Source organism: Lagenorhynchus albirostris, chromosome 2, assembly GCF_949774975.1.
Source record: "Lagenorhynchus albirostris chromosome 2, mLagAlb1.1, whole genome shotgun sequence".
NCBI lineage: Eukaryota > Metazoa > Chordata > Mammalia > Artiodactyla > Delphinidae > Lagenorhynchus > Lagenorhynchus albirostris.
This window is the reverse complement of record NC_083096.1, coordinates 121,838,534-121,853,753: the sequence shown is the minus strand read 5'-3', so window position 1 is coordinate 121,853,753 and position 15,220 is coordinate 121,838,534. Positions and strand designations below refer to the sequence as shown.

The following is a 15,220-nucleotide window of genomic DNA, read 5'->3' as shown; positions in this document are numbered from 1 at the left end:
TTTATTATTGTCATTAATTAGCAATTTCCAGGAGTCTCTCAGGCACTTAGAAAAGTCCCTGATACTACACATGAGCAGGTTGAGAAATAGAGGATTCCAGATAACATATGTTTCCCTTTCTTTTGATGACAGTGAATGCTCAGGACAATGAAGATCACGTTCCACTCCACTTCTGTTCTCGCTTTGGACACCACGATATAGTGAAGTACCTGCTCCAGAGCAATTTAGAAGTTCAGCCACACGTTGTTAATATCTATGGAGACACCCCTTTGCACCTGTGAGTATTATGTATACTTCCATAGGTACTGCAGGTATACTACGTGTACCTTCTTACTATTCTCAAAATATTTTCTTAACTCTAGGGCATGCTACAATGGCAAATTTGAAGTTGCCAAGGAGATCATCCAAATATCAGGAATAGAAAGTCTGACTAAAGAAAACATCTTCAGTGAAACGGCTTTTCACAGGTAAAAGAATATTTAAGTGCAATAGCCTCTAAACTTAGCTAACACCCTACAACACTGGAAGTCATGTACATGAAGCAAGAATGAATAGTGGCAGATGTTGCAATCAGAGAGCAAGACCAGAGGGTGGCCAGAGGACAAGGAGCCCAAGCTAGATGCACAGAGAAAAGGTAGACGCAGATGCTGCAGTCAGTACAACAGATGGGGCCAGAGCCAGATGCTGCCTTCCTGGCAGCAGCCACAAAGACAGGGACTGATGTTGCCAAGGCAACAGGCATATCAACATCTGTAAGCATATTGCTCCTATTCCACTACACTCTGCAGAAAGCTGCCAAAAGGAGCAGTGCCCATAATCCTCTTCCGACAAGAATATCATTACCAGAACTCATCAGCATCAAATGTGACATTTTTTCCTTACCACTTAAACCTTATGTGCAAATGTATCTACCTATCTAAGACATCCATCTGTCAGCCTGTAAGAGCTTAGTCAGGGTGGCCACTGAGGTACCTAAGAAGGCATTAGCTCCTTGCTAGGAATCGATTACAGTCCTTTGCAACGTGCTCTGGAAAAGCACCCTGAAGGAGCAGCTGGGTTTGGAAAAGTTGTGACAAAGAAAAAAAGAAAGAGAGAAAGAGAGGGAGGGAAAAGTTTGCTAAAAACTCAAGTGCGTAACTCCCTAAAATGTCCTCAAGGAAAGCAGATGTTTTATAAAATTTAAAACCCTCATTTTTTAACAGGTTACTGTTTTGCTTATAAAAATAAAAACATAGTCATTTGAATTGAGTAAACCTTGAATATCAGATTATTTACCTACATATTACAGATCTCTTGGCTGTTAGCAACCTCTAAAACATGTATTTGAGACTAGTATGTTATTTACGTAGTGTTTGTCCTGTACTAGTGAATAAGAGAAATGAGACACTTTTTTTTAATACTGAACTAAAATTAAGCTTACACTTCTGCATCAGGCATCAACTTGTCAAATTTCACTTGGATTTCCAGATTTTTCTTATCACCCAAAGAGGTCAGACAAAAGGGAGGTGAAGAAAACTACCATTTATGGAACAGTGAATATGTGCTGGATGATTTGCATCCATTATCTCATTTAATCCTCCTAACCATTTTATGCGGTTGGATTTACTATCCCGTTTTTACCAATGAGAAAATTGAGGCTCAGGAAAACTAAGTAACTTGCCAAAGATTCTTATGGCTAGAAAAACATGTATTACATGCCTGACTAATTCCAAATCCTGTGTTTTTATATATCTTCATGTTCTAGTACCAAAATATTTTGTCTGTTTTCTACACACTCTGTAACAGAACAGATGCAAGAACTCTTCAGATCATGCCTTCAAAGTGTACCAGTGGAATTTGTCCCTGAAGGGGACAGTTGGCAGAACTGATATGTACGGGTTACTAGTGTCCTCTACCCATTACGTCATTCTTGTGGAGGCTGACACCACAGGCTAGTTTTCAAATCATTTTGCTACTTTGTGCACATAAATTGAAACCGACTATAATCAGAGGGTTATTGTCACCTTCAGAAGATTATCTATATGACAAGATTAGTGAAGTGAGTTAAAAGTAGGTATCCAATTGTTTTATTTTGTGCAAACCTGTGGCTGCTAGGAATAACGTATTAATATTTTCATTCTATTCATTTTAAGTACATATTTATAAAAGAAATTCTCGTTTTACATAAGGAACTGACTACAGTTATGAATTTTTCTATGTACAAATCACAGTGCTTTACACATAGTCAGCACTTAGTACATTCCTGTTATTGTTTTCATATGTCTGTATGTATACACATTTGTATACACACGTACACACACACACACACACACACACACACACACACACACATATATATGTTCTGAATTCGTCATTTCCTATAAATAGTTGCTTTGAACAGAAATAATGAGGTAATTCAGACAACGGAACATTAAAAGTATAGTGTTGGGCTTCCCTGGTGGCGCAGTGGTTGAGAGTCCGCCTGCCGATGCAGGGGACACGGGTTCGTGCCCCGGTCCGGGAAGATCCCACATGCCACGGAGCAACTGGGCCCGTGAGCCATGACCGCTGAGCCTGCACGTCCGGAGCCTGTGTTCCGCAACAGGAGAGGCCACAACAGTGAGAGGTTCGCCAACCGCAAAAAAAAAAAAAAAAAAAAAAAGTATAGTGTTAATGGTCCTATTTATAATACAAATAACTAATGGTGATATGATCTATTACACTGAGATGGTTGTTTTTTATTCACTTAATTATTCAAGAAAGGCTTGTTAAGGACCTGTCTTGTGTTGTTGCTGGTAGGAACATTAACATGACACAGTCCCTTCCCTCCTTAAGGGAACTCTACTGTAAGGTATCAAAACACACAGAGGTGTATTCATTACCATAACACAATATGATAAGTGCCATAAAACTGAAATTACAAGGAAGCAGAGAAGATAGCAATGAACTCAGCCTTTGGTTCATGAGAAGACTTCACAGAGGAAGCAATAGTTCAACTAGATAATAATGGCATTTATTTAAAGAAAATAATAATATCCCATGAGAGAAAAAGGATTTAGGTAAAGTCATCCCAGGGAGAGGAAAGAGTAAGACCCAGTGAACTACCACTTATAGAACAAATCTGGAAGGAAAAAACACTGTTTTTCTGTACTCTACCTCAACATTCAATACCTCACTTCTGAAACACATGATACCAGTTTTGTGTGAGATTTTTCTACACCAAACAATTCTCCAGTTCTCTACAGACAACGAGTGGGTGTCCTAAAATTCATTTCAGTTTGGCACTGCCTACCTGGTATTAGCATCAGATCTCACAAGACTGCCCCTCTTCCCACTTCAGGTGCAATCACAAGTCTAACTTGTCACCTAAATCTCTCAGAACCTTCCTGTGTTCCCCCATTCCATTCAGTTGCCCTGCAGAATGCCTAGAAAAGAATTAATATCATAGGAAATATTTAATAAGAAAATGCTAGAAATTTTATACAGCTCCTTTCTTTTTTTTTTTTTTTGAGGTACGCAGGCCTCTCACTGTTGTGGCCTCTCCCGTTGCCAGAGCACAGGTTCCGGACGCGCAGGCTCAGCGGCCATGGCTCATGGGCCTAGCCGCTCCGTGGCATGCGGGATCTTCCAGGACCGGGGAATGAACCCATGTCCCCTGCATTGGCAGGCGGACTCTCAACCACTGTGCCACCAGGGAAACCCACAGCTCCTTTCTTGAAGGCCCATATTTGAGAATCTTAGGATTTTATTGCTTTATGTGCTTTTTTTCTCTTATCACCTCCTTCTCCTCTCTCTTTCCCTCCTTCTCTCATCTTTTTGGCACTTATATAAACATCTGCATCTAGAATAGCCTGGGTGAATCAGGGCTGTTTTAATTTTTTAGGGCTACCATAACTAAATACCACAGACTGGGTGGCTTGAACACCAGAAATTTATTTTCTCACAATTCTAGAGGCTGGAAGTCCAAGATCAAGGTGTCAGGTTTGGTTTCTTCCGAGGCCTTTCTCTTTGTATTGCAGATGGCCACCTTCTTTTTGTGTCTTTACATGGTTGTCCCTCTGTTCATGTCATCTGTATACTAATATTCCCTTCTTATAAGGACACCAGTCATATTTGGAGAGGGCCAATCCTAATTATTCCATTTCCACTTAATTACCTCTGTAAATTATACCTCTTTAAATTATAGTCACATTATAAGGTTATGGGAGTTAGGGCTTCAACATATTAATTTGGAGTACGTACATTCAGCCTTCTATTTTCCCTGTGTTATATTTTTGCAGTGCTTGTACCTATGGCAAGAGCATTGACCTGGTTAAATTTCTTCTTGATCAGAATGTCATAAGCATCAACCACCAAGGAAGGGATGGGCACACAGGTAAGACTGTGGTGAGAACATCACCAGTTTCTGATGCATGTGAATGCTCAAGAAAAGTGGTGGGCTCGGGGGGTGGGGTGGGGGTGGGAGTGGTCAACCCCAATGAGAGGCAATATTTTATCAATGACATCATTTAAATTGATGGTGCATGGTGATAGTAAAAAGCAGACTGACTTTGCTCAGTTTCATTATTGCGCTAAAGTATCTACAGTCAATGCACCCATTATGATCTGCACCAGGAACAGACTGATCCCACTGCCTTGCCCTTGGCTTGCTGCTGAAAAAAAACCCTTGTTTGGGGTCTTTGTTCTTTGATTTGTACAAAGTTGCTAACATTTACTCTGGTAATTACAGTGGATAGAGAAATACTAGAAATTGTGCTAAGCAAAAGGTAGTCTATATAGATCAACTAGGTACTTCTTTTCCTAAACTATGTCTTGTTTGCTCAAAGACAGAATTAATTCTTTGTCAAAGAAATCAACCCTTGCTGTATATCTCTGGCAACAATTCTATTATGTGGTAGTGACTGTCTTTTGAAAATTGGGTTTCAGTTTTCCCCTTTTCTCCTTTCACACTTTCATTCTTATTCTATCATAGGATTGCACTCTGCTTGCTACCATGGTCACATTCACCTGGTTCAGTTCTTACTGGATAATGGAGCTGATATGAATCTGGTAGCTTGTGATCCAAGCAGGTCTAGTGGCGAAAAAGATGAGCAGACATGTTTAATGTGGGCTTATGAAAAAGGTATACTTTTCACCATTGCATCTCTATAGTGATAACATTGAACTCTGTGCACAGATTATGCCAATGCATCAATAATTCTTTTGCTTGCATGACTTGTATACTCCCATTTCCTCTGGAGATTGTATTTGAATCGTTGGAGACTTGGATCAAAGAGTACAATAGGGAAAGCAACTCCTGGGCTGCAGATGAGCTGAAGGCATTCTTGGTATTGGCATTTTGAAGGGAGAAGGAGATATCACATTTCTAGATACTGGAGAAACAAAATTGTGATAGGTAATGATAGCTACTTTCTTAGAGTAGATGCAGAACTAGTCTTTACCTCTTATATAGGAGAATTTTGATGTGGATTCAAATTATTAAAAATGAAATTAATGCAAAGAAAGAAAGGGAGTATTTGTCACATCTAACCCTGCTAACAATGCCTGCACTAGAAAAAGTAAGGCAACCAATGTTTAGTGCTTAAGTATAAACTTATTTGAGCTCAAAGAGGTGAAAGCTTGGACAGAACACCTGGTTTTAAATCAAACCATGTTGCTTGATCTTGAGCAAGTTATTTATTCTTGCTAAGCTTTAAGCTTTTCATCTGAAAAATGAGGACAATAACAACTTCATAAGATTGTAAAGATTAAATTAGATAATATGTGCAAATTGCTTATAAATGTGGCTGGCACAAAATAAATACCTAATAATTGGCATTTCAGTAATAGTAACAGTGGTAATAGTAGTATTGCAGAAATAAAGATTATTAATAGTGAATTTTTCATTTTAAAGGAGAGGAAACTAGACACAATTAGAAGGTCAAATAGCATCTTTGTCATTGTTATTACAATATACTATACCTCTTAAGAGAGCTCTACATAAATGCATAAACTCCAACAGAGTGTAAATTTTCAGGTGACATGGAACAGTACTGAAATCAGAGTTACAACTAAATACTGTAAAATATATCAGACTTTGATGCCTGCATTGTCTTATTAGGATGTTTAAAGTGTGTAAAGAAGTATTCTTATCTTTTTAAATGTTAGAATCTTAGAAAACCATACTTAAAAAGAGCAATTACTAAACTGGAAGATTTCTTAGGCTACCAAGAGGATCTAAAAGGTTTTCTACCTTGAAATAGGACATGGAGGTCCATTAATGAACAGAGAGATGAAGTTTGATGGATAGAAATAGAGAGCTATTGTAAGCATATAGACAAGGAGAAAGAAAAACATAGGTCTGAAGACTGCTAGTGAGGAAATGATATAGGAGTTACTTTACTATAGACAAGTGAACAGACATGGAACAGCAAGGAATGAGTTAAGATATAGGCCTGTTATGTTTTTTACTTTTTACTTGAGTATTGTATAAACACACACGCGCATGCGCACACGCGTACTTGCACATTATAGCTCAATGAATTTTCACAAACTGAACTCACTCAGCGTCCAGATGAAGAAACTGAACATGGTCAGCACCCAGAAGCCCTACTTGCATTGTCTTCCACTCACTCCCCAAAGAGGGTACCCCTGCCTTTTCGAGGCATAGACTAGCTTTACCTCTTTCTGTACTTAATATAAGTGAAATGCTATGCTATATACATCTTTATGTCTGGCCTCTTTTGACCAACAGTTTGTGAGATTCATCCATATTGTTGCAGGTAGCTCTAGACTGTTCATTCTTGTATGGTATTATGTTTTTAATTATATCACAATTCATTCATTCTGCTTTTTCAGGGCATTTGGATAATTTTCAGTTGGGGACTATTAGGAACACTGTTGTTATACGTGTACATGTCATGTACGTGTCTTTTGATGAATAACTATATACATTTCTGTTAGGTATAACTGCCTTCTACTTTGTGTAAAAGAAAGTCCAGGTAATTATATATTTGCATATCAGTTGGAAAATCTTACATATTCTGAAGCCTCGAGAGGGCTTACTAAGTTCTAGTTATGTGGCATTTATTCCAATGATTCTCAGACAGTGTCTCTCAATAAATTTGAGTTTCAGAGAAAGACTGTTTACAAGTCATTAGTCTTCCGGAAGACAGCTCCGAAGTAGCTGCTGCAGCTTATCTCTTCACAGGGTTTGGCTTTGTTTGTTTTTACTTGATTGAGAGTAATGGTTGAAAACTGGCTTTACTTTTATTTTTTGTGGAATTCCACACTTTATAAAACAGTGAATCATTGTGTAAGCTCCTAAGATTTCCTACCAAATGACAACAATAAAAATCCTTTAGCTTAGAGGACTTACCCACTGGTCTCTGCAATATATGCCATACTTGTCACCCTTATTTGTTCAACTAATGTGCCAGGCATCAGTGTTGCATTTCATTATTACTATGAATTTTAACAAATTGAATGTTACTACTCAGGAGACAGATGGATGTTTTGCATATGTTCTAGGGCAGAGCAAGTTAAACCAACAAAATAAATTTGTTGCTATTTTCTCTTGCTAGAGAAACATGGCATTGTTTTCATGTGTTCAGGGAAGATTGAAATGGCCTTGTTAAAATATTGTCAGCAGTGCACTGTCCCTGTTTTCTTTGGCTTTGCTTTCTCCTTCAGAGCGGCAGTCACCAAATTAATTGATATGGCGTACCAAGGATTTTCTTGAGCAACTTGGAGATGGAGTTGAAAAAGCACTAAAACTTCACTTGGAGTTCTTTCTTTGTGGAATAGAGATGATGTAAAAGTGGCCCCATCATGGCTTGCCCTGTACCCTATCCAGTCCTTAGAAAACTCAGAAGAGACTTCATAACCAGGGTCTGTCTATTTAAAAAGGAATACTTTTGAATGTGCCCAGTTTGAATAGCTCATCTTAGTCTACCCTCTTAAGATAGAACTAAGAGGCTTTCTCAACAGCACTCATCTCTGAATGGTTAGAAGGCAAATTTTTCATCTGTCCCAAACAAAATTTTTAGCTGACCCTCTCTGCTATTCTGTTATAGCACATTCAGAGGTGCTTTGGAGTTCTGAAAAGAATTATCTACTATCTTTTGAAATATTTTTAGAAAAGAGTTTACTCACTATGACCCCCTGTGGGATCAGGTATGAAAAATATTTTCCATTTACTTAGCCCTTTTAACCTAAAGATATCAAAATCAATCTTAGAAATAATTTTCCTGGTGACCTTGGTTCTAACCAGTAACCAGAAGCCTACTGGTTTAAGTTTCAATATTTCACTGCCAGATTGCTCAGAGCTCCAATTTTATAATACTTAGAATGTTTCCTCTCCCCAGTCTGTCCTCCCTCTTCTTTTCTACCATTCCATCTGAGAGTAGCCATAGCTGTCTCACTCACTTGGATTTGTTCTGCTCTTTCCCTTGGGTACAAAGGACTTCTATGAATCAATTTAAATTAGCCAGAAGAAATAGCCAGCAGCCTGCTTATGTTCAAATCCTCTGCCCTAATCACCAGTAGGGAAAACCCATTGAAAAGACCTACACATAATCTTACATCCATTGCATTAAAGATGAAACTGCTGAATTGAAAAGATCTCAGCCAATTAGAATTGAGCACATAGCTCAATAGTGTGTCTGGCAGTTAGATTTGAAAAGGCTGCCTTTGACAAAGAAAAGCACTCCTTTATGTCAGGCTGTTTAGGGTCAGAAAATAACCCAAACTAGAAACAGAACTAAAACTTATTTGCTTCAGTACTGACACCAGTTAAAGTAATTTACAGAGGCTCCTATCCCAATATCTAATTACCCAGAATACAATATTTGTATACAGCAGAACTACTCTAATTCACAGTGACAGGGAGCTGCAATTGGAGAATTAGTGAGTAAGTGAGCAAAAACAATAAAAATCAAGGTTCCTGTACCATGATATATACTTTGTTCATTCCTTTTGACAAGTGTAGTGTGGTGTGAATTATTTATAGTAAATGTACCATAGTGTATTCTCTAAAAGTAATGAAGTCTTACAGTTGTGAGTTTCTACAGCTTTCAGCCAGTAAAAAAATAACTAAGAGATAAGGGTGAGGGAGGAGTAGAAGGAAGAAGAGGTGGCGTCATTAAATATTTTGATAACTCTTCATCCATGGATTATAAACTCCCAAACTTCTTCTATATTGAATTCTTACCTCTTTGGAGTTTACTTAGTTTAATGAACATAGTTTAGTGTGCTAGGGTGGATTGGGTTGGGATAGAGGAAGGAATAAACAAAAGATTTAGATGGCATTTTAAAATCTATGTGCAATTTTGTGTCTACTGGTTACCTTTCTACATGTTTAGTTAACTCTATCTTTTAAAAAATAAATAAATAAAATAATGCCAACTCTCATTAGAATAGGAAGAACTTTTACGCTTATGGGGGATAACACAAAAATTTTGAGACATAATAACTGTGTAAGAAGCTACAAACATTAATACAAACAGCAGAAGAGAGCTTACAGTAATTAATCACTTATTACATATGCATACATAATATGTATATAATTTAATTATCAAAATAACCCTTTAAATTGGTATTACCTTTGTATTACAGATAAAATATTTGAGACTTGGAGGTGTTGTCACACTAGCTCGAACCACACAGCTCTTAGGTGGAGAGCTGATACCAAACAGAGGTCTGTCTCATTGCACAGTTCAACTGCTTACCACCTCACTCAGAATCAGATAGATCTAAGTCCAAATCCCATACTTATTACTTAATGACCTTGGGCAAGTTATTTAACTGAGCCTTAATCTTCAAATTTAAAATGAGTAAATTAATAACCACTTTAAGAATTCTGCTGAGGGTTAGCGATAAGATGTAAATGTCTGGATCACAGATTCTCAATAAAAATAGTGGTATCTGTTGTTATTAAGTGGATAGCAGAGATACAATCATGCTCCCCAAAGCTTCCAAATCTTACAGTCTTTCCTCATTTACAACATGCTTTAGTGTCCAGTAAGAAATATGATATTGACATATTAGGATAATGGTCATTTTCTTTAAACCTCCTAATGAAGCATTTTATCCCTGCCAAACAGCACTAGGCAAACCCGGAATATATAAAAGCTTGTGTTATTTGGTTGTATATATATTTCTTGTTTATGACTTAAGTAATACCATTCATTTAAAACTTAAAATTTAAGGACTACAGCAAGATCAAAGAGGTTTTGAAAATCACTAATCAAAATATTAAGCAATTTAAAATCATTGTTCTAATATGTATAGTTACATGCAAATATATAACATAATATTTTAAAATTTTAGTACAAATTTGCAAGTCTCTTTACTACAGCAGGGTTTTCCTCCTCAGTCATGGAGAAGTATCAAAGATTCTGTGGCCATGTTTTCAAAACATCACACCATCTGACGTGCTGGATCCCTTTACTTGGATACCTGAGGAGCAATTAAAACTCAACAAGTCCAAAGTTGAACTTAATATCTTTTTTGTCCTCATCAGTCGGGTTCTTCTACCATATCCCTTATTCATTATGTCATTTAACGGCATTGCTGTTCACTTAGCACCTGAGTCAAAAATCTGGATTGATGCTTGACTACTTTTTCTCTCTCAACCTCCATTCCCCCATATCCATTCAGTCAAAAAGTCCTTTTATTTTACTTCATACTTACATTTTGAATCCATCCTTTTTTTTTTGTTGTCACTGTCTTAATCCATAACCTTATCCTCCTTCTCCTGATCCATTTTAATAGTCTCATAACTACTTATTTTTTGTCTTCGGCATCTTTTGATTCCATTTTCTAACTGTAGTCTGAAAGATGTATCCAAGCTGTAAATAGGACCATATCATTCCCAGCTTAAAATCCTTCACTGACACACTATCACCTTAGGAAAAAAAAGTCTCAGTTTATTATCATGGCATACCTGTGCCCTTCTTACCTCTCAAACCTCGTATCCAGTCCCTCCTGGCACATGAGTGACCCCACATGCTGCAATCATCATCACATTCACTAGATCCCTACCATTCACTAGGGTTTCACTCTATGCCAAGCACATTCTACCTCACATTATCCCATCAAATCTACACAACAACCCTGTTAAGCCAGCATCTGTTTACATGGTAGTTATGCAAAACTACTCGCTCCTCTATGCATATCATGTTATTCCATGCTTCCAAGCCTTTTCTCAAGCAGTCCTCTCTTTCTCTACACCCTCCCACCCTGCCTACCTGACTTCACTTCTTAAATTTCTTAATTGTATTTAACCTTCAAGACTCAGTTTATGGATCCTCTCTTCCAGAAAGTCTCCCCTGACATTCCAGCCTAATTCACACATCCTTTCTTGATGTTTTATTGTGCCATACGCACATTTCTATCTCATGTTGAAACACTCTCCCCCTAAACTTTTTGAGAACAAACATTTGGGCTGTTAATCTTGATCTTCCAAAAACTTAGTTCAATGGCTGATTCCTAATAGCTGCTCAACACACATTTGTTGAAGTGAAATAGAGAATGAGCAGATATTTCAGTCATAACATTCTATTCCATGTCTCACTAAATGGCATCTGATCAGTCATAATATAGTTGATCTTTTCAAGAATACTAATTACCGCTATTCTGTTTTCTCTGTAGGGATTTTTGAAATATCATAGGTTTTTTATTAACTGAACAATCCTAATACTCAAATTAATAGGCAGAAGATTTTAAAGAATATTCTAAATACAGCTCCTCTTTCTATTCATTGGAACTGCAAAATTTTTTACTCTGACTAGAATTCTTTTATTTTCCTTTTTTGCTTAATCAACTCATGCTTATCTTTCAAGTTCAGCTTAAAAGACAGTTCCTCAAGGAACTCTTCCCAGACCCCTCCAGCCTATTGTAAAATAGCATCGTTATGCACATTCACAGCATCCTCTACCTTTCCTTCCTAAAGCTTGGCTAAATACAATTTTGAGTGAACATTTATATATATTTTTTCTTTTCTACTACACAACATTCATTACAACAGTAAAGAGCATTTCTGTTTCAACATTACACTCTCGTACTTTGTACCATTCATTCGTTCATTCAAAAAGAGTGTTATAAACTTAATATGTTCTAGACAGTATACTAGGAACCGAGGTAAAACAGTGAGTGAAACAGACAATATCCCCCTGCGCTTAAAAAGTTTGCATTTCTAACAGAAAACACAGGTAACGAGCAAGATAACAAATGGAAACTATCAGATAATAATAAGAGCTATGAATAAAATAAAAAGTAAGTAAAAAGTTGCTAAGTAAAAAGTACAAAGATGGTAAGTAAAAAGTTCAAGGACACTAAAATGGAAAAGTCACAGAGGGCTTCCCTGGGAAGATGTTGTTTGAGCTGGTCTCTCATGGGCACTCAATAAATATTTGTGGAAGGAAAGGGAAGGGAAAATAAAGGCAAAATGGGAAGGGAGAAAAAGAGGAAAGAGGAATGTTAAATGGCTTGGTTTGTATATAATGTCCTTTTGGCAAAAGCATTCATCCTTGTGGATTCTTATCTCAAGATGAAGGAGGACTGGTGACATTCTTGTCTGGGCCTGGTGATTAAGGGATAAGAATCGTGGAGGAAGCAGGGGGTGTGTTCTCTTTCTTGTGATATCAAAGTAAAGTATCTTTCAGATTTAACTCATGAGAAGATGTAGCAAGTCTGGAATATTTGTTGCCTCTGATTTAATTGTCAGTGAATGGGACCTGTACTGTCAGGAGGAAAATGAGCCATAGAAGTGCAAACATCAGGGGCCATCCTCTGATCTCACTTTTCAATGTTTCTGGAAAGTGCATTTTTAACATGATGGGAACGGGGGATAGTAAAATATTGAGCAAAGTCTCATCAGTATCATTGCTGTGAGAGTTTTATTTTTTGAGGCACATGTAAAGAATGGCCCAGGGCTTCCCTGGTGGCGCAGTGGTTGAGAGTCCGCCTGCCGATGCAGGGGACACAGGTTCGTGCCCCAGTCCGGGAAGATCCCACATGCTGCGGAGCGGCTGGGCCCGTGAGCCATGGCCGCTGAGCCTGCGCGTCCGGAGCCTGTGCTCCGCAAGGGGAGAGGCCACAACAGTGAGAGGCCCGCATACTGCAAAAAAAAAAAAAAAAAAAAAAAAAAAAAATAGCCCAGACTGCTCTTTTGATGACCTGGGCATGTGGTACATACAAGATCAATAAGAATTTCTTGGCTTCCGTAATTAAGATCAAATCTCCATGTTTTCTACTTAATCTCAGACCCACAGGGTGTCAGAGTCACAAAGGTCTTAGTACTGGTGTCATTCACCATTAATCTTCAGATCTAGTTCTTAAAATGATTTTCGTAGCAAGCTTTCTTCTGTTCTTAAAATAATTTCTCATAGCGATGAACAGCATTCATTGTTTCTAAGATGAAATGGTGGAGACTGAGAGACAACCTTATAGGGAAATAATAAAATTTGTACTTTTTCTTCTTGAATAATTAGGAATCCTCTGTTGTATACATGCCCGTGATGTAGATACTAAATTCTCCATGTAACAGCCCTTTGGATGGACTTGTAGCCTTAAAGAACAACCTAGGTTTTAAAATAAACAGCTATTCAGAAAGTTTGGGGGGTGGGGTGGGGAAAATCACTCCAAATGTAAGGAGTAAAGGAACATAAGAAAAAGACAAATGAAAGGGGAAGCATGGCATTTTGGGAATATAGACAAGACTGGAAGAGTAGGGAGCAGGAAATGAAAGGCACTTCAAGCCAGCAGGAGAGTCCCATTTGCCAAAACCCTTGGGGGCACTAATGAATAATACTCTGAAAGTACAAATCATTATTCTAACTGCATTAGGCTAATATCATAGCAACCTCCTATTTGGGTAAAATACTTGGATGTAGATAGTACATTCTTAGATATGGGAAAACATTTTATTTAATTAGTGGGACTTCGATTATCTCTGGACATGTTCCATTAGTGTGCCTTGGTTATCTGGGTATATCCATTATCCGGAGTTTGGCTTACAAGTCCATTTAGTGAGTTCCATCAAGGCATTTTTCTGCTTAACCCCTCATAGCCAAGTATCAGGGAGCTGGGTCCTAGTGGTTTTCAGGTTTCTTTGCGTACACTTGTAGTTTGTCAGTGCAGTGAGAGCAGAGGAGAATTTCCCATACATGTGTGCTTCAGCCCACAGTTAGCAGGAGGTGGGAAATCAGGCGGAGATGCCTTCCAGAGCCAACGGGGCCTCTTGGCATTTCCCTGGCAGCCTCATGCTTATCACCAGCCAGAACTCAGGCACTCATTAGGCTCTTGATGAAAAGCATCCTAAAGAAAATGCCAGCAAATTGTACCACTGCGCTGGCAGGAAATTAAAACTGCTCTGAGCAAGTGGAGCCAAGAGAGCTGTTGAGATGAAAGGTAACATCAAGGGTGTGATCACTGACTCACACAGGCCTTCAGGATTCAAGATGTGGCTTTCTGCTTCACTAGGGAAAGCAGGAGGCCCTCTCGGCTGTCAGCCACAGTCAGTCCAGCAGAGGGGCTGAGACAGGTGAGGAGGTGGGATCTGTGAATTAAGCTTTGTTGTACTTGGGTAAATACTTGTGGTTTGGGTTGTTTTCTTTCCCCAAAGGAGCCTGTCCTAGGAAAAACAGAAATAAGAAAAAAAAAAAAGCTTGTTTTTGATTTGTTTTTCCTGGTCCCAAACACTGAAAGATCAAATTAAGTAAAATAAAAACTCCAAAAGCACCACAGGTCCTGTTAAAGTAGGAGCAGACAGTGTGGATAGGAGCAGATAAAACCTTAGAACCTAAGAATCTAACAAGGGGACAGATGAAGGGGTGTTTTAATTCCAGAGGAAATTCTTGGTGGTGGTGCTAATTTATCCTTAGGCTCAAATGGCCATTAGCAATGGGGAAGAAAGAAAAGCTGCACCAACAGGCAAACAAAGCACACTGAGATTTGATTTTCATCACAACTAAAGGTGGTAGGCAGAGCAATGGCCCCCAAAGATGCCCAGGTCCTATTCCCTGGAACCTGTGAGTATGCTGCCTTACATGGCAAATAGCAAAGGGAATTAGGATTGCAGATGGAATTAAGGCTGATGACTAGCTGACTTTGAGAGAGAGAGAATATCCTGGATTTTCCAGGTGGGCCCAATGTAATGACGAGGTCCTTAAATATGGAAGCAGAAACAGAAGCCAGAGTGATACGATGTGAGAGGACTCAGGCCAGCCGTTGATGGCTTTGAAGATACAGAAAAGGGGCC

General features: G+C 38.4%; 1 protein-coding gene across 1 annotated transcript in view; it reads left to right on the top strand.

Moving 5' to 3' along the window:
- The window catches only part of TNNI3K (TNNI3 interacting kinase), a 287,754-nt gene that overhangs the window by 96,649 nt on the left and 175,885 nt on the right, over positions 1–15,220 (top strand). Inside the window, exons 8-11 of the mRNA XM_060142530.1 lie at positions 133–277; positions 363–467; positions 4,260–4,354; positions 4,952–5,101. Coding sequence (XP_059998513.1) covers positions 133–277; positions 363–467; positions 4,260–4,354; positions 4,952–5,101 — 495 coding nt within the window. The remainder of the gene's footprint in view (positions 1–132; positions 278–362; positions 468–4,259; positions 4,355–4,951; positions 5,102–15,220) is intronic.